The following is a 27,380-nucleotide window of genomic DNA, read 5'->3' as shown; positions in this document are numbered from 1 at the left end:
TTTTTCATAAATAAATTTATGATGAAATTTTTTTTTTTGGTAATTAAAAAAAAAATTTAAATTTTAACTTACGCAGCTGAACTTACTTGTTTTTACTAAAAATCGATTTTAGGCGTAAAATATGAGTGATCACAGATGATCGTCCTTTTTCCATTTGGACCAATATTTACCGAGTTATAGCCACTTTTATGTTTTACTTGATTTTCATGTAAAAAAATCGATTTTTGGTCGAAAATGTAGGTGATCACAGATGATCGTCCTTTTTCCATTTGGACCAATATTTACCGAGTTATAGCCACTTTTATGTTTTACTTGATTTTCATATAAAAAAATCCCAGTATCTACGAAGTTATTAACAATTTAAGATGATTTTAGATTTTTTATAAAGAAAAAAATCGATTTTTGGTATAAACATGAGTGATCGCAGATTGACCTTATTTTATCTACTAAAAATCGATTTTTGGTATAAAGTAAGAGTGATTACAGATTGAGTTTATTTTCGTAAAATCAAGGTATTTACAAAGTTATTAACGATTTAAGATATTTGAGTTTATTTATACACTACAAATGAATTACTTTATGAAATGTTATTGATCACAGATGGAGCAGTATCTATTAGGATATTCAATCGATTAACCGTTAATCGGTTAACCGATTAATTTTGGGCGGTTAACTGTTCGAATAATTTGAAATTGACGATTTTCAAATAACAAATAAACCTATTATTTTGTGTCGATTAACCGATTAACCGAAATTCTCTTTTTTGCACTTTCGATTTTTTTTTGTATTTATTTTTCCATTTCAATTCAAATACAAATTTCAAATTAAAATTAGATATTTTTTGAACATCTAATAAACATGTTTATACATACTCACGTATAACAACTCACATATTTAATTTACATGTATTTGAAACATTGTTTGTATTTACATGTATAGACGAAACTTTGTTTTTGAAATGAGTATTTTATCATAACTGATCGAAACTATTAAATTAATCAATATCTAAAACAATCCAAAAAGGAATATTCTTGATTTCTCCAAAATATACAATCACCGAGAGAGTTTTTTCCAAGAAAAGTTTTATTAAATCTCACTCACACATCGCTCATTTGCTGCAACAACGTCACAATTCAAAAAAAAGTCAACAAGTCATGCGATTTCAGAAATTTAAATAGGAGATTTTAATATCTTTCTAACCTGTATTTAACACAAATTTTTACTTATCAAATATAAGAGAAAACATAAATTTTTACAATGTTTACAACAAAAAAACACCCTCACACTAAAAATAATTTATTTTTTTGAAAACTGATAAAACTATATGAAAGATTATAGAACAGCGCATATTTTGTATTACTCAGTTCAATAAACACGGATTTTGAGAAATGATGTTGTTGCAGCAAATAGGCGATATGTTTACAAAAATGATCTCAAATACCTTATTTGCCATTTTTTATGTTTTTGTATACAAAATTCGGTGTTGTATTTTCAATTTGAAATGAAAATATAAATTATTCGGTTAATCGAATAATTTTAAATTAACCGATCATTAACCGATTAAATCTAAATCTCGAATAATTATTTTCTCGATTAACCGATTAAACCAGAAACCCGATTTAGTATTTATAGAGATACCTATGTTTTTAGTTTAAAAAAAAAAAGATATATTTTCAGAGAAGAAGAAATTTTTAGCTTTCCTCGGCCTTTTCATACAAAATATCGATTTTCGGTAGAATGAGGAATATCCAAAACCGAAACCGAAAACCGGTCAACCGGTTTTTTCATCTTTATAAACTTCACCGGTTTCGGTTTTTTTAACTTTTCGGTTTTTTGACAAACCGGTTTTTGTAAGACTGTTTTCTAAAGCTCAATCAAACATATTTATAAAAACGTTGATACAATTTTTAAAAATATTGATTTATTTCATAGAAAATTGTAGCATTTGACAATATTTCGTAAAATATATAAAATAATTGCATAATAAAAAATGCTAAATAAAAATTTAACCTAAACCGGTTAACCGGATTTTTAAAAGACAGTAATCAAAACCGTTTTTTTCAAAAACACACTTTTTCGGTTAAACCGGAAACCGGGTTTTCAAATTTGCCGGTTTTTTTGGACACTCTAATGAGGAAGTGATCATAGATTGAGCTTATTTATAATCAACATTTTCATACATAAGATCAAATTGAGCATACAAATAAATGGTGATAAAGTGATTACAGATTGAAGCTATTTTTCCAAAAAAAAGCAATATTAACTTTTTTTACATAAAAAACTAATTTTTCACACAAAATATCTATTTTTGGTGATCGCAAATGAAGCCTATTGTCTCAAAAACTCAGTATTTTCCGAAGAGATACTTACGGTTTAAATTTGTATCGACTTTTTATAAAGTGATTACAGTTTGGGCTCATTTTACCAAAAGTCCTAGTATTTTCAGATACATATATTATTTTTTTTTAGTTTTTATCAAATTTTTTATATAAAATATCGTCTTTGTTATTAATAGATTTTTGTTAAAAAGTTGAAGTGATCAGAAATATAGTTTTTTCCTCACAAAATACAGTACAGAGATACTGACGTTTTTAGTTTTCATAGACTTTTTAATACCAAAGATGGAATTTTTCATATGAAAATTACATTTTCTTGAAAATGTTAAAGTGATCATGATTTGATTTTTTTTAAATAATGTATTCATAAAGATGCTAAAGGTTTTAGTTTTCAAAGGCTTTTTCATACAAAAGATCGATTTTAAAAAAAAGTATATGTGATCACAGATAAAGTGTATTTTGTCTAAAACCATAGTATTTACAGAGTTATAGATGATTTAAGGTTTTATTGACATTTTTATATAAAAAGTCGCAGATATTGAAGCAGGATTGAGTGAAAGATCACTGATCAGTTTATAAATTAAAATACAAAAAAGTTTTTTTTTATGAAAAAAGTTCAATTATTTTATTTTTTCTAAATAGTTTTTTTTATACACTTTTTTGATTTGTAAAATCTTTTCTAAATATAAATACAATATAATTAAATTATATGGGATTTATGTATGTGTTTTTTTTTTATAAAGTTTCAAACAATGTCCACAATGTTTATTTTGTTACATTTATAAACATGAACTTTTTTCCTTGCCATTGATTTAAATACAAAACAAAAAAAAATAAAAGGATTAAATAACAATCTAGATACATAAACAAAGATTGTAGCAAAGAAAAGGCGGTTAAATTGAAACATAATAAAGTTAGCGCTTAATAATAATTATGATTTTTGTGTTTTTTGTTTTTTGTTCTTTTCATTTAAATATAAATACATTTCTTTTGATTCTTTCTGCAAAAACAAAACGTGCTGGTGTCTTCAAAGGAATTGATGTTGGAATCCTTAGGGTTTTGTATCCTTAAAATTAAGTTGAATATTTAACAACGTAAAAAATATTAATGACTAAGTTCGTTAATCGTTATTGGCAAAAAAATAAACGGCGGCTTTCAATGTTTCACAAGTAGTTGATTTTGTTCCAGAGGCTAAAGGAACTTAATGGTAACCATGACCACCACCATAGCCGAAACCATGACCATAACCAATGCCGTGGCCATACCCTACTGAGATGGCGGGTGCAGCGGCATAGGAAATGGCAGGAGCAGCAGCATAGGAAATGGCTGGTGCAGCAGCTACCTTAACAGCGGGCGCAGCATAGGAGATGGCGGGAGCTGCATAAGAATAGGAAGGAGCAGCAGCATATGAAATTGATGGAGCAGCATATGAAATGGCTGGAGCAGCAGCTACTTTAATGGCAGGTGCAGCATAAGAAATGGCGGGTGCTGCTACGGCTACAGCTTTCACAGCGGGTGCATGGTTTACAATCTAAATTACAAAATTATGAAAAATCAAAGCAATTCTTATTGGTTTATAGGGGTTTAAAGCAAACTTACAGTGCTGAAGGAAGCATAACTGGTGGCCTGAGGAGCGGCTACAGCCTTAACTATAGCTGGAGCAGGGGCAGCATAGGAAATGGCTGGGGCAGCATAAGAAATAGCAGGAGCAGCAGCCACAGCCTTAACAACAGGAGCGGCAGCAGCATAGGAAATAGCAGGAGCCGCATAGGAAACAGCAGGAGCTGCATAGGAAACAGCAGGAGCGGCATAGGAAACAGCAGGAGCAGCATAGGAAATAGCAGGGGCTGCTGCTACTTTATAGCTGACAGCAGGTGCTGCATAACTCACAGCTGGGGCGGCATAACTTACAGCTGGAGCGGCATAACTAATGCCTCCATAGCCACCATAACCTCCATGACCTAAGCCACCATATAAGCCACCAGGACGTGCGGCAGCAGCAGCAATTAAGGCAAACAGAATCTACAACACAGTTATAAAGAATTTATATTTTTCACTATTCCATTTCAATATTTCTTAATTCTCACCAAGAATTTCATATTTTTATATGTTTTTTTTAAATATTTATATGTTTAAATTAACAAAATAAGGATTTTTGTTTTATTAAATAATAATCACTTAATGTATCACTTTAAAACAATCAGCTTTTTCCAGATGACTGCACGTCTAAATGCGTTTAGTTGAACTGTAATTCATCATAGATTTGGCGATACTTTTATACACATAGAAAATCTAATGCAAACTTTTAGCAACAACTGCAACTGAAATTAAACAAAGCCAACAAAACAAAATCAAACAAAAAAAACTCATAAAAACACAACAAAATCTCTGCACAGAATCTCTAAATATTGATTTGATTTGGAAAAACTAACAAAAAAACAAACACTGGCTGAAGAAACCAAGCAACCAACAAACAAAAAACGCACAATCACCCCAAAAAACTATCAGCAACAGTTATCGATCGCAAAACATCGCATATATTATTGATCGTATTGATCGTGGACGATCGAAAAACAGCTAAAAAAAAATCTCTACAAAATTCGCATCATTTTTCGAATTGCATCTCTTTTACAAAAGTATTTTTGTATTTTGGTTTTTGTGTGCGCTGTGCATTTATCATTTACTCTAGTATTGTAAATGAGTTGAGTATATGTTTCAACAAGTCAAAGTGGTGATTCTTGTGGTCTTTTGGTGCTCTTGTGTCTAAGTTTTTTTTTTTTGTTTCTTGGCTAGTGGCTGAAGTCACCAGCCAAACAAAGTGAATCTAGTTTATGTTTTAGGGAAGGTAACCGGATGTTGTGAAGCAGCTGGACAATGTTTTAAAATGACTTATTTCAAACTAGCATTTAACACGATACTCTGAAATTAACAATAGATCACAGTTGGATCTTATTTTCCCAAAAAAATAGCTTTTCTTGTAAAAGATCGAATTTTTCATAAACAAGATCGATGTTAGGTAAAAAGTATAAGTGATCACAGATTGAGCTTATTTCCCAAACAACAGAGAAACTGAAATTTGTTTAGCTTTTATCGATTTGTTCATAAAAAGATCGATTTTTAAACAGCTGAAGTGATCAAAGATGAAGACTATTTTCTCCCAAAAATGTTATACTAACAGAGATACTGATGTTTATATACATTTTCATGTAAAATATAAACAAATTATTGGTGAAAAAAAATTAGATATAAAAATTTGATGGTGAACAAAATATTTTTCCCGATTTTGAACCATTGTCGTCCGAATTTCTACGGAGGGTCTAATTGGAAGTGCAAGCTAATTCTTAAATTTGTCCACATAGCCACTCTTTTCTTAATGTCAACCTCACCCATAGAGTGTCCAAAAAAAAGGGCAAATTTAAAAAACCGGTTTCCGGTTTAACCGAAAAAGTGTGTTTTTGAAAAAACCGGTTTTTATTATTGTCTTTTAAAAAACCGGTTAAACGGTTTCGGTTTTTGTCTTCAAAAAAACCAGTTAACTGGTTTATATTAAATTTTTATTTAATATGAAAAAGGTCTCCTTAAATTTATTTTCATTTGTGGACGCTAATAGAAAATGTGTTAAGAATTGTGTACTAATCTTCGGAAATTTAGCAATAAGGCTTTATATTAATGCAATTATTTTATATATTTTACGAAATATTGTCGAATGCTATAATTTTCTGTAAAATAAATCCATATTTTTAAAAATAGTATCAAAATTTTTCATAAATATGTTTGAATGAGCTTTACAAAATATGTTTCATGAAAACCGGTTAATCGTCTAACAAAAACCGGTTAGTCAAAAATCCGAAAAGTTAAAAAAAACCGTGGATACTCTACTCACCCACTATCTAAAAGACTTGGTGTCTCCTGTCGCGCTAACGAGGCTCTGACGACCCACCTTGTATGGCTAAATACTTGCATACTTCGGCATGCCTGGTGGCGATGTTGGCAGCACCAACACCAGGATCGGACGCTATGTTCTAATAAGCCGTACGTCTTAAATATAAACCTTATGATGGGTGATTTTAACGATCGGGTAGGCCCCGAAAATACCAGTGTAGAGAGCCCAATGGGCAGACATGGGCTAGGATGGCTAACAGAGAATACAAAAATGATTCTGGACACCTGCTGGACTAATATTCTTATCATATTAGTCCCCTGACAGTCGAACGGTAAACCAAATAGACCACATTATAAAAAATTGAGCAGCTCTTTATTAGATGTGCGCAACAAATGAGGTGAAGATATTGTTAGAGATCACCACTTACTAGTTGCCACTGTGCGATTTTACCACCATCATGACAAACAACACTTTATCACAGAAAAGATTCAAGGTGGCAAAGTTGAAAAACCCGGAAATCGCAAACCTGTTCACTAACAAATTAGTATAATACGCCTTAAGTAGCAGTGAAACCCGAATATGGAAAGGGAAATCTTCAATAAGGCAGCAGAGAAACATCAGGGGTTCAAAACTACTACTGGAAAATAATGGTTTAGGGATGTTACGTGAAACTTAATCCAGCTGAGGAAGATAGCTGTTAACACCAGCAAAACATGCTTGAATAAAGCCAGACTTCAGGAACTATGCAACCGCCATAATTCTGAGGTAAAACCCAGTGCCCGGAGAGATAAACGCAAATGGATCAATAACATAGCAGAAGAACTTCAAGCAGAGGCTGAAACCAATCGTGTAAGGGATCTGTCAACAAGCTGATAAACAAGAAATCATCCAAAAACCGATGTGGGACAACTAATAACATCGAAAACTCAACAAGCTACATTATGGGAAAAAACTTTTACTCCGGTATGCTATCAACATCTACTGCTCAATATCAACCCATTTGAGGATTTGCTTCACATACATCAAATGGCGACATCTCTACTGATTACCCTGAAATAAGCGAAATTAGCGAAGCGATAAGATCTCTCAAATAAAATGGATAATATCTCTCCAGAACTGCTTACAGACGACCGAATAACCAGTACATGACTGCTGGAATCCATTATTAAAGCATTCTGGGCTCATGAATGTTTGCCTGCTGATCTGTCTGATGAAGCCATCTTACCGAAAAAGGTGATTTGACTAATAGAATGAATTGGACAGGCATAATCTTATTAAGCATGGTAAATTAGATAATTTCACATATTATTAACAAGAAACTCTCTACAACAATTCTCCCATCACTCAAAAATGAGAAAGCTGGCTTTACTTTACCCAAAACAAAATCTCTCTGGATCAATTCCAACACAGATCGCCGTTAGCAGATATATTCAGTCGCACAAATAAGGCACGGAGTGCATTTGGCCAGGTGAATTCGATTTGGAAATCGTCTAATATTTCGAAACAAACCAAAATCAAATTATTTAATTCCAACATTAAATCTACTCTGTTGTATGGATGCGAGATCTGGAACATGACATCAAGTGATACACAATGTCTTCAAGGGTTTCTCAACAAATGCCTCCGCTAAATCTTACGGATTTTCTGGCTTGTAACAACAGCCAACAACCAACTTTGGTTTGAGGCAAACAAGCAGCTTATTAAAACTGGAAATGGAGTTGGACAGGTCACACCCACCAAAAACCAATATATGCATATACCGGAACCCGCAGGGAAGCAGACTAGTTGGAAGACCAGCTCATACCTGGAAGCGACAACTAACAGTAGAGCTTTCGAGATTGCGAATGAAGTGGAACGAAGTCAAGCATTGAGTTGATGATCGAAATTATTGGAATCACCTTGTTATGTTTCTTTGCTACCTCAAGGAGTGAAAGGAATACATATACACACCGTTACAAAAGTATACATACGATAGACTTATTGAGCTTTTTTGGAACATCAATATATTTAAAAATACAAGGAATGACTCTTTCATTCACTTACTCATCAGTAAGTGGTTGAGTGAGTGAATGAATGAATCAGGTCTAGTATTTTTATATAATAGATGTTTAAAAAAAGCCGAATAAGTCGATCGTATGTATACTTTTGTAACTGTGTGTATATGGGGGAACTTTTGAAATCGATGTCTCAAAGAGTTCTCTACCGATCTTGTTGAATAATTGTGTCTAAATTACTATCCAATAGGACTAACCTTTGTGCAAATTTCATCCCGATCGGAAGACATCGATTTCAAAAGTTGGTTCACTTGACATGAAATTCCCCATATAGTATTCCTTTAACTCCTCGAGGGAGCATAGGAACATAACAAGGTGATTCCAATAATTTCGATCATCGATTTCAAAAGTCGGTTTACTTGAAATCCCCCATATACATTACATACGTGTTGGAAAGGTCTTTGAAACGTCTAGCATTTTGTGTAGTTATGCAGTATAAATCATGTATGTTAGTTATTTTGGGGCTTCGGAAAGATGATTTCAACATACAGACGATCATGTCGACTGCGCTAACTATAACGATCTAGAATATATATACTTAATGGGGTCGCAAATGAAAAATGTAGAAATCGCCAACGGATTGACAATATATAACAACTCATGGTGCAGGGTATATAAACGGCGGCTAGTTTTAAGCCGACTTAATTTGAACAAATTTCGAGGATCAGTCGTCTAAGATCTCTGGTGGTAAAAACCGTAATAAATAAAATATCAGACCTAAATTATATTTAAATTGTCATGGAGCATTTCAATGAATAATTACCTACTGGGGAAATTCCTTCAGTTTTCTGAAATAAATTTTTGGAAGGAAAAAATTATTTCGCAAATAATATTTGTGGTTTGGGATGATTTTCATTACAGCAACTCTGATATATCGAAGGATGTCAGAAATTGTTCTCATTTTTGATCAGTGCCTGCAGGCTATTCTTCCCCTCCCCTAGTACTACAGTTTTATGCCATTTTACTTTTTAAAGTGTAAGTGATGCAATGAGGCGTAGTTTTAAAAGTGGCTCTACAAATGTCGTTCAATCAAACTACCTTGTATAGAATAATCATATGAAAAACAAAAAAAAAAACATACGATTTAACAAAAACCCAAAAACATGATCGTCGAAGATTTGTAACACCGGAATCACCATAACTGTATTATGACGTTAGACTATGAATGAGTTTTTTTTGATTCATTTCTATAAACGAAATTGGGTGGTAGACAATTGTAACATACGAAATAAATAAAATAAAATAAATAGATAAAATGTTAAGCAAACGAACGTCACAAATATTGAAAATATTTTATAGTTTTTTTCGCTTGCGTGTAGAGTGAGTGAGACTTATTAAAAATACAAAATCATATTTGAAATGTCTGAGCGTTTCAACAGTTTATATGGTCAATATATAAAATTAATTTGATTTTTCATTTACTTATAAAGAGTTTGTGAAAAATTCTTTTATTTTTTTTGTTGAAAAGTGTTAGTTTTTAGTTTGCAACAAACAAACATGTTACATTTTTATTTAATTCAGATGACATTTTAAAAACATACCAAACCAATAGTTATATATAAAGTTAGAGTATTGATTTGTTATCTTGGAAATTTTCAAATTTTTAGCTTAAAATAACTACACGTTATTAAATTGAGATTGTAGTTTCTTACTCTGTTTGTTTCAAATTTGGTAAAATATTTCATTTTTTTTTAATGTTATTTTTGCTAAAAATTCTTTTAGTTTGTTTGGGGGTAATTAATTTTTGCTTGTTTTTCGTCGCCAGAGTAGCTGTTGCTGCTGGTTAAGAAATAAATATTTTTCTAAGTAGACTAATTTGTATTTCTTGCAGTTATGATTTAGTTTTGTCTGTTTGCGCAATAAACTTTTACAAAAAAAATTGCAAAATTTTTTAAAGTTTTTGAAGTTTGTTAGCGAAATCCCGCGGGAATTTAGAGTGGCATGTGCATACAACAAAACTAAACTAAACTCAAACATATTTCCACACTTTGTCACCATTTATGGTTTATGAAAATAATTTGACACCTGTATGAATTTTATTGGCAACATTTTTAAATTAATTTTAAAAATTATGAAACTGGATTGGTTCTCAATCGACCATTAAATAATCAAACAATAGAAAAATATATGGTGACATAATAAGGGTGGTCAGGTTTGGATTATATTTAGAGAAGTTTAAGATATTAACTATGAATTTAAACCAGTGGTCGGCCAGCAGCAGCACAAACAGAAAATGTCACGTTAGTAATTGTTTTGTAATGTTGCATAAAACGTATTTACTAATTCTAATTTTGATGCACAAGCTTCAATTTGTTTTCCTTTTCATCATTTAAACGAGTTTCTCATTCGTGTTGTTTAGATCTGAATAGCCGATTGTGTTCGGGCCCTGGTGGCTATGATTGGTCAGTGGTCGCCATAACTAAAACTATCAATTAATCAAGTATTATGTTCTTAAACTTTATTCAATCTGATGTCCCTAACCATAGAGAAAATATAAATAGAGCGGAAAATAGAAAAAAACTCAAACAAAAAAATTACTCAAAAAAATTGCACATACGAGTGCTGTTTTTGTTTTCACATAGTTTTTTTTACTAATATATTCTCACCAATTAGGTTTTTGACAACTGAGTTAGGTCTTTGACAGGAGAGTTTCCGCTCTATGTATATTTTCTCTATGTCCCTAACTACAGTGATAATAAGGACATATTTGGTCCTAAACTTGTGAAACCTTTAAATCGGAATAAAGGATACATTCCTGGATTTCAGACGCAGATATTTTTCTTCGTTTTTCCTTAAATACAGCGACAATTAAAATCTGTCGTTTAATATAGAGACAACAAGTAAGAGATCTATATTCGGCTGTGCCGAATCTTATATACCCTTCACTAAATTATACTTCAAAATAAAAATTTTAAATATTTATTTTAAATTTTTTTTTCCAAACTTGTTATTTTTAATTTTTTGAAAAAAAAAAATTTCGAATTGTTTTTTAAATTTTTTTTTAAATTTAAAAATTTTTTTTTTGTTTTTTTTAATTTTTTTTTTTAATATTTAGTGAAAAAACATTTATTGGTGAAAAAAAAATTGTTCTCCTAAACTAAAAAAGTACCAAACTGTTTACCCAGATTTGTCTACTAAAAATTGATTTTTGGTACAAAATATGAGTGATCACAGATTGAGCTTATTTTCTTTGAAAGCGCAGTATTTCCAAAGTTATTAACGATTTAAGAAATTTTAGTTTTTACACCCTTCACCTTCGTGAGAAGGGTATATTTGTCATTCCGTTTGTAATTTCCACAATATAATTTTCCGATCCTATAAAGTATATATATTCTGGATCCTTATAGATAGCGGAGTCGATTAAGGCATGCCCGTCTGTCTGTATAAATCAACCTTCCGAAGCGCCAAAATATATAGTGAAATGGCAAATTGGTACTTTTTCTCCTAAAGGTACTTTTTTAATACTCGTATTATAAATAATTAAAATTATCGATATAAAAGTTAGCTGATGTTCATCAGAGTGGATTTAGAACCAACTTCTAAACGAATAGACCGATTTTAATAAAAATTCCCATGGCTATAGAGGACGTTTGAATTTGGGATTATAACCCCTAGGGGGCGCCGAGCCACAATGCCCCAAATTGGGGCACCTCGGGTATCTCAAAAATTAAAAATGATGCCAAATTTTTGTTTGCGATCCGATTTGAAAGATTTATATATACAGTGGTTGACAAAACAATGAAAACTTTTCCAAATATTTCATTAGTGAAATATTTTTAAAAATTTTTAACATTTTTGTAGTATTTTATTTGTATACTTTTATTAACTTAATTTAACAAAAAACTAAGGACATAATTAATTAAATTCTAAAAATGAGAAAACAATATTACGGCATTGACAAAACAATGGAAACTTAGATATTATTTTAACAAATATGGTCTAAACTTTGCAATAACTCTTTATTTTCTTGGTTATTCTTTTTTATAACTGCTACACATCGACGATGCATTGAACCAATTAAAGAGTCAATGGTCTCCTTTGAAATATTTAGCCATTCCTTTATAACCGCCTCCGATAAATCTTCCTTCCTGGTGTAATTTTGAGTCCTTATTTTACGATCTACAATTTCCCATAGATTTTCTATGGGTTTGAGATCTGGCGATTGGGCAGGACACTTCAAAACACGTACGTTACACAACCCTAGGGGTGTGTTTCGGTTCGTTGTCGTGTTGGAATCTCCAAACTAGGGGCATATTTTCCTTAGCGTATGGATACATAACATCGTTTAATATGGTTCTGTATCCTATGTCATGGTATATTTTATAATATGAATTGGGCCCATACCTTGCCCTGAAAAACATCCCCATATCATAATATTGCCACCGCCAAACTTTACAGTCTTATTTGTGTACTTTGGATCTAATCTTTTTTCCTTTGGTCGTGTTACAAATGTTCTCCCATTACTGCCTCTTAAACTGTATTTGGATTCTTCGAAAAAGAGGACAGTATTCCATTTCTGTATCGACCAGTTTAAATGATGCCTGGCAAATTGTAGACGAGCAGAACGGTTCTTTTTAGAAATGAGTGGTTTTTTCACAGGACGATAGGAACCAAGACCAGCCTCATTTGCCCTGCGACTAACTGTTCGGGTACTTATTTCTATTATTTTTGGCTATTAACAACCTCTCGAGGAGTTATTTTTGAGAATTTCTTGAACTCTCTCGCTATTAAATTATCTTGTCAAGGAGTTTTTCCACCTAAATGTTGAGTTTTTACAGAACCGGTCTCACGAAATTTCTTTATAATTTTTGAAACTGCTGATTTATTTATTGAATATTTGTCACAGATACTTTTTTGTTTTAAACCAGCTTTAAAATCGTTAATTATTTTATTTTTTAAGTCTTCACAAATCTTAACTTTAGTCATTTTCGTTAACTTTGAAAAAAAGCAATTATGCGAAAAACTTAGAAAAATAAATTGTGAAAAATTACCAGAATTTAAAAATAAAATAAAATAAATGTAAACAGGATGCATTTTACATCGTTCTTTTAAATATTTTTTTTTTTCGTTTTACACTTCTTTCTTGCAGAAGTTTAAAAGTTTCCATTGTTTTGTCAGTAGCGAAATAGTGAATATTTTTCATTTTGTTCCCTTTTTTCAGAATATAATTAATTATGTTGTTTGTTTTTCAGTTAATTTATATAAATAAAACTATACAAGTAAAATACTAAAAAAAAAAATATTATTTTAAAAAAATATTTTAAATTTTGGGCTACATATGGAATATTTGGAAAAGTTTCCATTGTTTTGTCAACCACTGTATATGGAATATAATAGACGAGATCTACAAAAAAAACATTGCTTCAGCCATATATTATCTCTTATAGTTTAGGAGTTATTTGCATTTGAAAAGTAAAATTTTATTTAATTTACCCACCTTGGTCTGGTTTTTTGCTAATAACGAATTAACAAGACATGAATTAACAAGACATGTATTAATAATTGTAAGAAATAATTGTTTAAAAACCTCTACAGAGGCAAAAGTTATGTGCACTCAAACTTCAAAAAAATTAAAAAAGTTTTTTCACCATTTTTTTTTCGAAAAAATAAAAAAAAAATTAATAGTGTATTTATATTTTTCTGAAAGACAACACTAGGGGAAATAATTGGTCAATTCACAAGGTCTCTTATCAGTCATATTGTCATAATGTCTTAATATATCTCGACTCGGCAGCTCGGCTTAACCGACACTTAGGCATTTGGCGAAGGTCTCTACTGGTTGGTTACGATAACACAATAAACATAGCATACAGAGTACTATTATTTTAGGACACTTTTTACTTGAAAAACAATAAAAACCATTGTGAAATATTAGGACATTACGACAATATGACATGATAAGAGAACTTGTGAATTGACCAATTATAAAAGCAAAATAATATCAAAATTCGTATTATTGCGTGGTCCAGAGCCTATCGAAGTAGACCTATTTTTTATATAAATTTCAACTTTAGACAACATTTTCTCAAATCGCATAGCAGCTTTCAAAATATTAAGACCTGTTTTGTATGTCCCAATATGTTCTTCAATATAGTGCAAAGGGATTTCATAGCCCAGAGCTTAGTGTCTTCAATAAATCAAAAAAACTAAAAAATCCCAATTTTGGGATTTTTTTAAAGTTTTTTTGGGAATTGTGGGGATTGTCATTAATAATGCACAAATATCTTTTTCACTTTTGGACTTGGATCAAAAGTTTCTATATAAGTGTAAAATTTCATTAAAAACGATTCATAAAAAAAAACTTTTATTGCATTTTAAAAATTAAAATTTTCAAAAAAAAAAACTGAGCTATAATTTTAAAAAGTCTTTTATAATTTTTTTAATTCTTAAAATATTTTTACATTTTTGAAAAGACGACATAATTTCCTACACGTTGATATATAATATGTATATCTTTTCTTTTCCGCTAGTCAAATTTATAGATATAAAATCAACAACAATCTGAAAATTTATAGAAAATTGCTGTTTTGTAATATATTATTGTCCTCTGCATTGCCGGTGATAATCTGCATTGCCAACCATGCGAGACAACTACAAGATGAATCTAATTACTGCGAGTTATGTATTTGGAAGCCATTAATTTGACTAGCGGAAAAGAAAAGATATACATATTATGCATAGGGTATTTGTATTTTTTTATAATAATGTATAGAAATAAAGCATAAATGGTTCTGAATGAATGAGAATAACAAAGGGGGTTACAGTCTAAAAATGAAGATCCGAACATTGGGATTTTATTTGACATTTGACAACTATTTATAGATTATTTTGCACTTTCGATGGCAATATCTAAAATAATAGAATATCCTTACTATGAAGCCAACCGGGTTTCCTAATAAGGACATACTTGGACCTAAACTTTTGAAATCTCCAAATGGTAATAAATGTTATATTTCGGGCTTTCAGACAGTGATATTTTCTTCCCATAATTTTGAAGAACTGTTTATTTTTGTATTATGTATTTGTTTTATTAATTTAGTCTCATTTTATTCCTCAAGCTGGTCACCCTACCTTAAATTTTAAATCAAACACAACCTATAAATTATTAATTTTTTGTTTTTTACAATCGAAATAATAATTTTTCAATTCAATTATATAGCTATTGCAAAAAATACATATACTAAGAATTATTACTAGACGCCGCTACAATTACAACTAAATGCTGTTAATAATTGTTTAACAATTATTAAAACAAATTGCCAATAAACACTTAATTGCGGATAATCATCATCATCATCATCCTAATAATAAACCAAACTTAACAAACAAACTAAAATAAACTTGACAGGTTGCTATTTCACTTGACGAAACCAACTTGTCCATAATTTATGGAAAGGACGTCCGTTTAACATGTCTCGTTTGCCAACAACATGAAGTTGAACAACAAACTAAACTAAACATCCAAATTGTTAGAAACAAAAATCAAAAAATCAAAAAAAAAAAATGGTTAACAATTTTTGATGCCAAAATTATTTCTAATTAAGTTGTATTAACTACCAAATTAGACATAATTAACAGCAAAGCTGTTGATCTATTACCGTTTTGCTTTTAAATCAAGGTGATCCAAATAAAGTTACATTTCACTTTTAGCACTTTAATTGTCAGAGCAGCAAAACAAGCGTTAGTTAGAGTAGAGAGAGAGACAACATTTAAAATTCTGTGTTAATGTAAATATGTTCACGTAAATCATCTAGTTGATGATCAACAGCCAAGGAAGGTGAACCTAACAACATATTTAGATTAGGCTTTACACATCTAGATACATACAAATACTTTACTTTACTTGATTAAATGTTTTGTCAGTGATTACTACTTACGTATTTGTCATTTGGTTTGCACTAGTTTTGAAATCATTTATCGGATGTAGATCTACAAGGTTGTTGTGCTGAATGAAATATGCATGATCGCCTTAAAGAATTACATAGTGTAAATAGTTGACTAAAACTTAATTAAATTTAAGGACAATTTACAAGATTATTTGTAATACTTACTTGATTTTACCAAATGTAATGAAATATTGCACAATATGTGTACATAACAGAAATATCAATAGAATTGTTAAATAAGAAACAGGCAGAGTCTGCTACTGTGAAATGGTAGTCGTCGTAGACCCCTTGTTAGCTGATATTTTCATAATTATATCAAGGGGCAATACATGACTTTACATGACAGAACAGCCATTAGAAACTAATTTGAAAATTAAGTTTAGGAACCAGGTGCAAAAAGGTGAAGAGTACCTCAGGGTATTGCTGCCGGTTTAGGTGTAAAAAACAATAATTATGATACGATTTCATTGAAAAACTAATCAAAAAATTTTTTAAGGTCCGAACATCCGACGGATACAATTCAATATATCAGCTATTCTTTCTAGAATTTTGGTATTGAAAAACAGTAAAATAAGTCCATACATGGCTGGTATACGATCAAATAACTACGACTACCTCGATTTTCGGAAATACTATTGCGGATACATATGGACAATATGTTATTCCAATAGGGAACTTTGACAGTTGACAGAGGCCATATTGGCTTTCATTTATTCAGTTTGTTGCAACAACACATGAAATTGTTTTATGTTCTGTTTGGTAAACGTTCCGCTCGCTTCTCCAATTTTAGGTTGATATACCCATTTCAGTAAGTCAGTAAATAAAATTTTCGAATTTGGGACGATCTCGAAAAAGTCACTGTTTGTTGTGGATTTTGAGATGGTGACGTCATCGGTCCATATTTCTTTAAGAACGACGGTTGGTCATGTCGATGATTACCAACTTATTTTGGGCAGAATTGGATGGTTTTAACAAGACAGTGTATCACACAGCTCATGCCACATTTGACATTCTGCACGAGCGGTGTGAGCGCATGAACATCTCACGCAGAGGTTATTTCAACTGGCTACCGATATCGTGGGATTTGACTTTATCTTGTGGGGATTGTGCGAATAAGCCACAAATCACAGCGGCCATCAAAGTCAACATAGCTCATGCCATCGGTCAAATTCAACCTGATTTATGTGCCAGAGTCATGAAAAAATCGACATTTCGGATGGGCGCCAGCCATTGAAGCCACGGCGGACATTAGCACGATGTTATATTAAACACATAATGGACTTTCCAGGGCTGCTAAAAGCAGACCTTCAAACAAGTGCATTCCTGCTTCAGAATGTGGTGCAAAGACTCTGGGATGATAATGAACTTTCTGAAGAACTGAAGGACGGTCTGATCATCAACATTCCTAAGAAAGGTGATCTCACGGAGTGCAAAAACTGGAGGGAGATCACACTCCAAGCATGATAAATAAGGTGATCGAAAATATTATCAACATGAGACTTGCTAACTCCCTCGACAAAGAGTTTCGTTGCGAACAGGCTGGATTCGGAGCTCAAAAATCATGTGTAGACCACATAAGCAGTTTTCGCATAATAATTGAGCAATCAGTAGAATGGAGGTCCCCCCTATACCTGGTCTTCATCGACTTTAAAAAAGCTGTCAACACACTTGTCCACACTACCATTTGGAAAGCACTCACATGCAAAGGCGTATCTAAATAAAAGGGATTATCCAAGAGCTATACAGGAACGCAAGCTGTCGTATACTTCACCGGAACTCAGTTAGCGATAAGGTTTCTGTTAAAGCTGGTGTACGACAAGGCTGCATCTTGTCGCCGTTACTCTTTAACGTAGTGCTGGACATTGCCATGAGAAATGACACGAGCAACAACAGAGGCATTACATGGGTTTAAGGCGACCGCCTGTCCGATCTTGATTATGCCGACGACATATGCCTTCTAACACACAGTCACTCTGACATGGTGCAAAGCCTTCAAAAGGTAGAGACATAAGCTGCCAAGGCAGGACTCAAAGTGAATATAAATAAGACGAAGGTAATGCGAGTAAACATCCAACCGGCCATTCTCTATCCAAGACATCCAACTACAGGACGTGCTCCACTTCTGCTACTTGGGTAGCATTACAACATCGACTGGAGGCTCTTCTGATGATGTCTCAAATCGCACCATGAGAGCTTGGAAATCACCATCAATCTCCACCCGCACTAAGCTAACAATTTTCAACTCGTGTGTTAAGTCTGTGCTCCTTTATGGCTGTGAAGCGTGGAATATGGCTGCTAGAGACGTAAACACTTTGCAAGTTTTCACCAACAAATGCCTAAGAAGAATACTAAAAATCTACTGGCCCAACAGAATATCAAACACACACCTATGGACAGTCACAAATCAAAGGCAAATACATTCCGAAGTTTTGAGAAGGAAATGGCGATGGATAGACCACGCATTACGAAGACCACCCAGAGATGTAACCCGCAATGTCAGTGACTGGAATCCGCATGGTAGCAGAAGGAGAGGATGGCCTGCCCACACTTGGAGAAGACAGTTAGACATAGAGGCTTCCCGAGCAGGAAAAAGCTGGAATAAAATCAAGAACCTAGCATCAAACAGATACGATTGGAAATATTTTGTTGAGGCCCTATGTTGCTTATTGGAACTATAGGAATTAATAATAATATAATACGATCTTTCCGTCTCCCATTAGAACGTCAACCAGATTGGTTCCATATCTATCGACTAAACGTAAGACCACGCATCTTTCTTTCAAAACATTTATAGTCGGCTTGTTTAAGAGAGTCAACTTGTTTTAATATTAATTTAAACAGACTGGCGAGTAGACGGTTTAACTCATATTTTTTCTAATAACTTTTCACGAGTTACAGAAGGCATGTATTGCTTTTGTCTACTTCAACGAGAGCCAACAAAATGACATTACTCCTTTGAATCGAGTGTAAACACTCGTAATATAATATAAATATTCTTCAAAGGAACTCATTAGCTAAGTGACAATATTTTCAAAATCCCCTCTATATCGAAATGTAGCAGAATGCAGAAGTAGTCTGTCAGGAATTTATGGAACTCAAGAGCTAAGTGACAATATTTTCAATATCCTCTCTATATTGAAATAAAACACACTTCAGAAATAGTCCGTCGATTTTTTCCCCTTGTTTGTGAATGGGAATTGGACCATTCCAGCTAAACCAAGTGCATCTTCGTTTATCAACGATACATAACACGATCCGCAATTCTTCAAATTCCCTTAAGAATATACGAAATTTCTTGGTCTAAAAAATGTCTGGAATTTTCCATTGCCCCTCCTAATTTTATTATTTTTCTCTTAAGTAAAGTTTTATTGGGATCAGCCACTTCTACATATGTAGAGAGATTGAAGGATTACAGCTCAACCTTGCAGATCCAATTATATCGAATAACCGCCATTCTGCAAATGCTTTGGAAATATGCAAAACTTCTTCGACTACAGGGAGCTGGAAAGTACCACAGTGGAATCCGTCGCCAGGGTCGTCAGTTCCACAGAGCTTAACACTTAATATAACCACCGAACTGGTCGGAGCATTTTTATGAACATCTAACTATATGTTTCTCTTATAAACATTAGAAAACGACTTTTGAAAATGATTCGAAACAAATTTCATCTGCCGCTAATTTTGTATTAGCAAAACTTTCATTCTCGAAGGTTCGAGGACGATATCTATAACGGATCATTAGCCAGATCGATCATGATTCGTTTACTATTGCAAGGATTTGTTACTGGGCGTATAACAGCAAAATGCGCGATTCACACACAACAGATGTCTTTAATAACTTACATATATGTATGTAATGTTGAAGGGTTCGTATTTTGTCTTGCAAAATCATTGGGAGCTACTCAAGCAACTACATCTGCGAGCAACATGATTCATCCAAAAGCAAGGAAATAGGGTAGCATACGAATTGAAGCCGAGAGACCTTGAAAGACGAAATAAATGAATATAATTTTTGCATCGAATCATTACTTGCGATGAAAAATGGATCCATTACAATAACCCGAAGCGTAGGAGATCGTATGTGAAGCCCGACCAACCAGCTAAGTCGACACCAAAGCCAAATATCCATGGCGCTAAGGTAATTCTCTGTATTTAGTGGGAGCAAAAAGGTTCTCTCTACTATGAGCTGCTGAAATCTGGACAGACCATCACAGGGAATATGTACTGAACGCAACTGATTCGTTTGAAGCGACCATTTTCCGAAAAACCCCCAACCAAAGGAACTAAACCCCCAACCAAAATTAAAATGAAACCGTCTTCGCATACTAAAACCTTTTTGCATTGCCTGCCTTTGGCCTCGCGCAAAGCTTTTCTCATCTGGGATGTATCAAAAACCGGCTTCGCCCAGAATACGCAATGCAAAAAAACTTTTCTGAGCGAAGCCGGTTTTTGATACACCCCAGAGGAGAAAACCTTTGTGCCCGGCCGAAGGCCGGCAATGCAAAAAAATTTTTCTGAGCGAAGTTAGTTTTTGATACACCCCAGAGGAGAAAACCTTTGGGCTCGGCCGAAGGCCGCAATGCAAAACAACCTCTGAGCGAAGCCAATGTTTGATACACCCCAGAGGAGGAAACCTCTTTTCTGAGCGAAGTCAATTTTTGATACACCCCAGAGTAATTTCATTATGAATTAAATCCCCAATTTTAGAAATGAAATAAATCCCTTATATTCTATATAAAATTTTGGGGCCTTAATTCATTTGCGGTTTGGGGACTTAGTTCGTAGCGCCACCCAAAAATCGTCCTATTGTAAAAAACGGTTTAGAAAAATCGGAGAAAAAATATTTCGAATTATTTGAAAATCGGTTTGACAACTCTAATGACATCCAAAGGTCGGTGGAATATTTAGCAGTGAAGAAAATCTTTGAATATGTAAATAAAGAATTATTTACAAAATTACCATTAAGCTGGACAATATCTTACCATTATATATTTAAAAATGTCGACAATAACTATTGAATATTGAAAACAAATATATTTTAAAATTGAAGTTGAAAATCTCTACCAGAACTCTTTATTCAAGGCTCGAAAGTCGAAAGTAAAATTGGCTAGAGAACTTATTTGAAACTAGAAAGCAATTTCCAGTATCAGCTATCAATTTTAAATAGCTTGAACGGTCGTCAGATGACAACATTTTACCTATATTGGTTCTATGCTCAGATGAGATGTAAGTTAATGGGTAATTTCCCAAACATAATGATGAGTACCCGGATCAACTGATTCAAGCGGAAAAACTAGACACATATGACTCTGCTAAATGAGGTATGTGGATGGCCTCTTAACATATTATGTACAAGAAAACAAAAGCTTGTAATCCAGTTTCACTAGAGCTCTCTCCTGTTTAGTAAAATCCTAACTTAACTAGTTTCAACAACTCTGTATCATAATATGTCTGACAAAAATTAAACATTTTTATTTGCTAAAATATTTAAAATTCCTAAAATAAATTACAAAATTAAATTGTTAAAACCATAGATTAATACACATAGATGGGAAACTCTTTTACCACAGACCTAACTCATTTATAAAAAACCTAAGTGGTGAGATTGTATAAGTAAACACACTTTGTGAAAACAAAAACAACACTCGTACATGTGTTTCTTTTGAGTAATTTTTTTTCTAGTTTCCGCTCTATGTACATATATATTTCTCTATTGTTAACACATTAATTTTAGGACTTACGTAACTTGGTAGACATTCCTTTTTTATAATTGTCATCAGATGCCATGTTTTTGCCAACACTCACACATATTGTTGGAAAAATAGAAGCAAAAAAAAAAACATGACATTTATTAAAAGCAAAAGCATTTAAATCTGAAAACTTCTTAAATTCTCAAGCACCTGGTCAACCAGTTTGCAACATAAATTTCTTGAGAATGAATGAATAATTATTTATTTAAGTTTTTTTTGTGCAAAATTTTGTTTGAGTGTTTTTTTTTGCAACACAAATTTATGATAATTTGTTTTAAAAATTGTAATATAGATGACATGATGTGAGTGAGAGAAACACATTCAAAATTATAAAAAAAAAATGTATAAAGATATATTAAAAATATTGAATCTCACGCTCGATTTTTGTGTAATTAAGCCTTTAACCCTGAAACGGACAGTTATTTTGTGAGGAATTTGAAAAATTTTCTAGTGAAATAAAAAAAAACTTATATAGAAGTGCAAATGAACATGTAGTTTTGTATGTACTATGTAGTATGTTTGAATGAATGAACAATTTCGTAATTAAAGTTTTTAATTAGAGACACCTAAAAGATAAATGTGAGCAAAATACAAACAGTAGCTGGCAGACACATCAATATAATAAAGCAACAACAAAAAACAAAAAGACAGAAATAAATTTGAGAAAAATAAATAAAATAAAAATAAAATAAAATTAAATGTTAAAACAAACATTAAAAAATCAAAATTACTTTGTAAAATACTTCGCAGTAGTCGTACGTATTAAATATTTATGTACAAAACAACTTATCAATGGCCGCATAAAATGTATGTTTCCAAATGGACGGACAGACAGACAGACAGCTACTTGACTCACTTTAGTTAGTCACCACAATTGGTTTGGTGTAGTATGGAGGGTTTTGCTTTACACAGGCACACTTAACACACATTCAGTTGAATATGTATGTTCATATGTCTGTAGTATATAATTTGCCTTAAATATGTAAGTATGCATTTGTATTTAGATGTTTTGCCAGGCTGTATGCCACCACCAGTCTGCATTCTATTAATATTTATTATGTACACTGCGCACTTTAAAGACAATTTGATTTCTCAAAAAAAATGTACAAGGAGATCTCCCAAATCTTCAAATCCTAGAGAATTGCATCAAATTGCATTCAACTTTATTTTGTCATCACAAAAAATCCCAAGATTAAACAAAAAATCTCCAAACATCCCTGAATTTATTACTTATAAAACCTTTGATTTTTTTTCCTAAAATCATCAATTTTCATTTAAATCATAATTCCCAAATTGAATCACAAAATTCCCAATTAATTTTTGGCTCAAATTTTTCCTAAAATTGCTTTAACTTTAATTTGGCATCATAAACAAAAATTCTTAAAATTAAAAACAAAATCCCCAAAAATCCCAAATTTTATTAATTTTTAAAATTTTTTAATATTTTTTTAAAATAATCACATTTTAAGGTAAATTGTATCATCAATATTCGTTTAAATTAAGAATAATAATTCCCAAATTGAAAATCATAACCCCAAAAATCCAAAATTTGATTTCAAATTAATTTATTACTCAAATTATTACGAAAATTGCTTAAACTTTAATTTTGCATCATAAACAAAAATTCGAAATCCCCAAAAATTTACAAATTATATTAATTATTAAAATTTTAGATTTTGTTTTTTAATTCATAAGGTAAATTTTTTCAACAATATTCGTTTAAATTAAAAATAATAATTCCTAAATTGAAAAATAAAATCTCCTAAAATCCTAAATTTGTTTTCAAATCAATTTATTTTTATAATAATTATAATTTTATAATAAACAAAAATTCCCAAAATTAAAAACAAAATCCCTAATTTGATTACTTATTAAAATGTTTTATTTTTTTTTAAGAAATTCAAATTTTAAGGTAAATTTTATCATAAAAATTCGTTCAAATCAAAAATAATAATTCCCAAATTGAAAAACATAATCCCCAAAAATCCAAAATTTGTTTTAACTTTAATTTGGCATCATAAACAAAAATTCCCAAAATTAAAATCGAAATCCCCAAAAATCCCAAATTTTATAAAAATTAAAATTTTTGATTTTTTTTTAAAAAATCATATTTTTAGCTAAATTTTATCATTAATTAAAAAAAAATAAATCCCAGATTGAAAAACATAATCCCCAAAAATCCTAAATTTGTTTTCAAATCAATTTATTTTTGAAATGATTGCGCAAATTGTTTAAACTTTAATTTGGCATCATAAACAAAAATTCCCAAAAATTAAATTCGAAATCCCCAAAAATCCCAAATTGTATCATTAATATAATAAATTGTATCATTAAAATTCCCAAATTGAAAAATAAAATCCCCAAAAATCGTAAATTTGGTTTCAAATCAATTTATTTTTGAAATTATTGCCCAAAATTCAAAACAAAATCCCCAAAAATCCCAAATTTTTGAATATTTTATCATCCATATTCGTTTAAATTAAAAATAATAATTACCTAATTGAAAAATACAATCCCCAAAAATCCTAAATTTGTTTTCAAATCAATTATTACTCAAATTATTACGAAAATTGCTTAAACTTTAATTTAGCATCATAAACAAAAATTTTGGAAATTAAAATCGAAATTCCCAAAAATCCCAAATTTTATGAATTATTAAAATTTTTGATTTTTTTTTTCAAATTCACATTTTAAGGTAAATTTATCATCAACGTTTAGTCTTAAATCTAGCCTAAAGTCTAGTCTAAAGTCTAGTCTAAAGTCTAGTCTAAAGTCTAGTCTAAAGTCTAGTCTAAAGTCTAGTCTAAAGTCTAGTCTAAAGTCTAGTCTAAAGTCTAGTCTAAAGTCTAATCTAAAGTCTAGTCTAAAGTCTAGTCTAAAGTCTAGTCTAAAGTCTAGTCTAAAGTCTAGTCTAAAGTCTAGTCTAAAGTCTAGTCTAAAGTCTAGTCTAAAGTCTAGTCTAAAGTCTAGTCCAAAGTCTAGTCTAAAGTCTAGTCTAAAGTCTAATCTAAAGTCTAGTCTAAAGTCAAGTCTAAAGTCTAGTCTAAAGTCTAGTCTAAAGTCTAGTCTAAAGTCTAGTCTAAAGTCTAGTCTAAAGTCGAGTCTAAAGTCTAGTCTGAAGTCTAGTCTAAAGTCTAGTCTAAAGTCTAGTCCAAAGTCTAGTCTAAAGTCTAGTCTAAAGTCGAGTCTAAAGTCGAGTCTAAAGTCTAGTCTAAAGTCTAGTCTAAAGTCTAGTCTGAAGTCTAGTCTAAAGTCTAGTCTAAAGTCTAGTCTAAAGTCTAGTAAAGTCTAGTCTAAAGTCTAGTCTGAAGTCTAGTCTAAAGTCTAGTCTAAAGTCTAGTCTAAAGTCTAGTCTAAAGTCTAGTCTAAAGTCTAGTCTAAAGTCTAGTCTAAAGTCTAGTCTAAAGTCTAGTCCAAAGTCTAGTCTAAAGTCTAGTTAAAGTCTAGTCTAAAGTCGAGTCTAAAGTCTAGTCTGAAGTCTAGTCTAAAGTCTAGTCTGAAGTCTAGCCTAAAGTCTAGTCTAAAGTCCAGTCTAAAGTCTAGTCTGAAGTCTAGTCTGAAGTCTAGTCTGAAGTCTAGTCTAAAGTCTAGTCTAAAGTCTAGTCTAAAGTCTAGTAAAGTCTAGTCTAAAGTCTAGTCTAAAGTCTAGTCTAAAGTCTAGTCTAAAGTCTAGTCTAAAGTCTAGTCTAAAGTCTAATCTAAAGTCTAGTCTAAAGTCTAGTCTAAAGTCTAGTCTAAAGTCTAGTCTAAAGTCTAGTCTAAAGTCTAGTGTAAAGTTTATCTCAAAATTCTAGTCTAAAGTCTAGGCTAAAATCATCTAAAACATGAATTCCCAAAATTAAAATGAAAATCTCCAAAAATCCCAAATCTTTGAATTTTTCATAAACTAAAATTTTTAATTTAATTTTATTAGCAATTTCACTTTGATTTTTGAGTTTTTTTTTAAAAAATATATATTTTTAATGTTTAATTTAATAATTCCCAAATTGGTAAACAAAATCCCCAAAAATATCAAATAAGTTTTTCAACTAATTTATTATTGGCTTTATTACCAAACTTACCAAAAATCACAAATATTGTTATTGATTACAATCGTTGAATTTGTTCCTAAACTCACATTTTTAGTTAAATTTTTTCATAATCGAGAATAATAATTCCCAAGCTGGAAAACAAAATCCCCAAAAATAACAAATAAATTTTGCAATTAATTTATTATTGAAATTATTACCACAATTGCTTAAAACTTGAGTTTGGCATTAAAATAAAAAATTCCCAAACTTAAAAAAGAAAATCCCCAAAAATCCCAAATTGTGTTATCGTTGAATTTGTTAATAAACTCACATTTTCAGTTAAATTTTTTCGTAAATATTAGTTTAAATCAAAGATAATAATTCCCTAAATGAAAAAAAAATCCTCAAAATTCCCAAAATTATTTTCGATTTAATTTATTACTCAAATTTTAGCGCAAATTGCTTCTAATTTTAATTTGGCATTGAAAACAAAAATTCCCAAATTAAAAAAGAAAATCCCCAAAAATCCCAAATTGTGTTATTGATTACTATCGTTGAATTTGTTCCTAAACTCACATTTTTAGTTAAATTTTTTCGTAAATATTAGTTTAAATCAAAGATAATAATTCCCAAACTGAAAAAAAAAATCCCCAAAATTCCCAAAATTATTTTCCAATTAATTTATTATTGAAATTTTTGGGAAAATTGTTTCAACTTTAATTTGGCATCAAAAACAAAAATTCCCAAAATAAAAAAGAAAATCCCCAAAAATTCCAAATAAGTTTTTCAACTAATTTATTATTGGAATTATTACTACAATTTTGTCAAATAGTTTGTTATTAAAAAAATATGAATTTCTCAAAAAAATACTTAATTTGTTAAAAAAGGACCTGGTGTATTACATTAAAAGTTAACCGTGTATGTATGGGCAAATGCATGAGAGAGTGTGTGAGTATTTGTATGTTGCATAGGCAACACATCCATCATTAAAACATTATGCCTTTGCAACGCCCCAAATTATACATAGATGGCTCCTACTATGTTTGTTTATGGTAAACTAGACCAGTTGTTTAAATTGTAATTGCCATTTGTTAACAAAATTTTCAGACAATTTCGTTAATATTGCTGCTGTTGATTTTTTGCACAGTTACATACATCGATGGATAGATCTCAAAATAGATAGATGGATGGATGGATGGACAGATTGATAGATAGATAGCCAGTTAAATAGAAGTATAAATGTGTGGTAATAGCTTTTAATGAGTTCATAGGAATTGATTATTAAATTTGCCAAACAAAATTATTGAAATATCAAAATATCGCCTAATGATTTCCTAATTTTGTTTCATATAGTGGTGTAGGTACCTGCTGCTGAGAGCAAATATTGAGTAATTAAATGCCAGGAATGTTGTATAACAAATTGTAATTGCAAATGAAATTTGCAAATTAATAATAAAGTCT

The 27,380-nt window shown here is 31.2% G+C and overlaps 1 protein-coding gene across 1 annotated transcript; it reads right to left on the bottom strand.

The window, feature by feature from the left end:
• Positions 1 to 3,537: 3,537 nt before the first annotated feature.
• Positions 3,538 to 18,022, bottom strand: LOC135959828 (cuticle protein 16.5-like). The gene is made up of 4 exons (XM_065510921.1): positions 17,931 to 18,022; positions 17,791 to 17,872; positions 3,936 to 4,358; positions 3,538 to 3,867 (listed from the first exon to the last, which is right to left on the bottom strand). Exons 1-4 carry the CDS (start codon positions 18,020 to 18,022, stop codon positions 3,538 to 3,540), a joined length of 927 nt encoding a protein of 308 aa, XP_065366993.1.
• Between the last annotated feature and the right edge of the window lie 9,358 nt (positions 18,023 to 27,380).

The sequence above is a fragment of the Calliphora vicina genome, chromosome 5 (assembly GCF_958450345.1).
Source record: "Calliphora vicina chromosome 5, idCalVici1.1, whole genome shotgun sequence".
Taxonomy (NCBI): Eukaryota; Metazoa; Arthropoda; class Insecta; order Diptera; family Calliphoridae; genus Calliphora; species Calliphora vicina.
Note: the sequence above shows the minus strand (reverse complement) of the source record. Positions and strands in the feature narration are given on the sequence as shown.

Bases quoted from the DNA above. Each gene is read 5' to 3' on its own strand.
- LOC135959828 (XM_065510921.1), bottom strand. From the start codon at position 18,022: ATGTCCAGCACTACGTTAAAGAGTAACGGCGACAAGATGCAGCCTTGT. The intron at 17,873-17,930 runs GTGAAGTATACG...CCTTTTATTTAG, and splicing joins TTATCGCTAACTGAGTTCCG to ATACGCCTTTGCATGTGAGT. The intron at 4,359-17,790 runs GTATAGGGGGGA...ACTGTGTTGTAG, and splicing joins TTAAAGTCGATGAAGACCAG to ATTCTGTTTGCCTTAATTGC.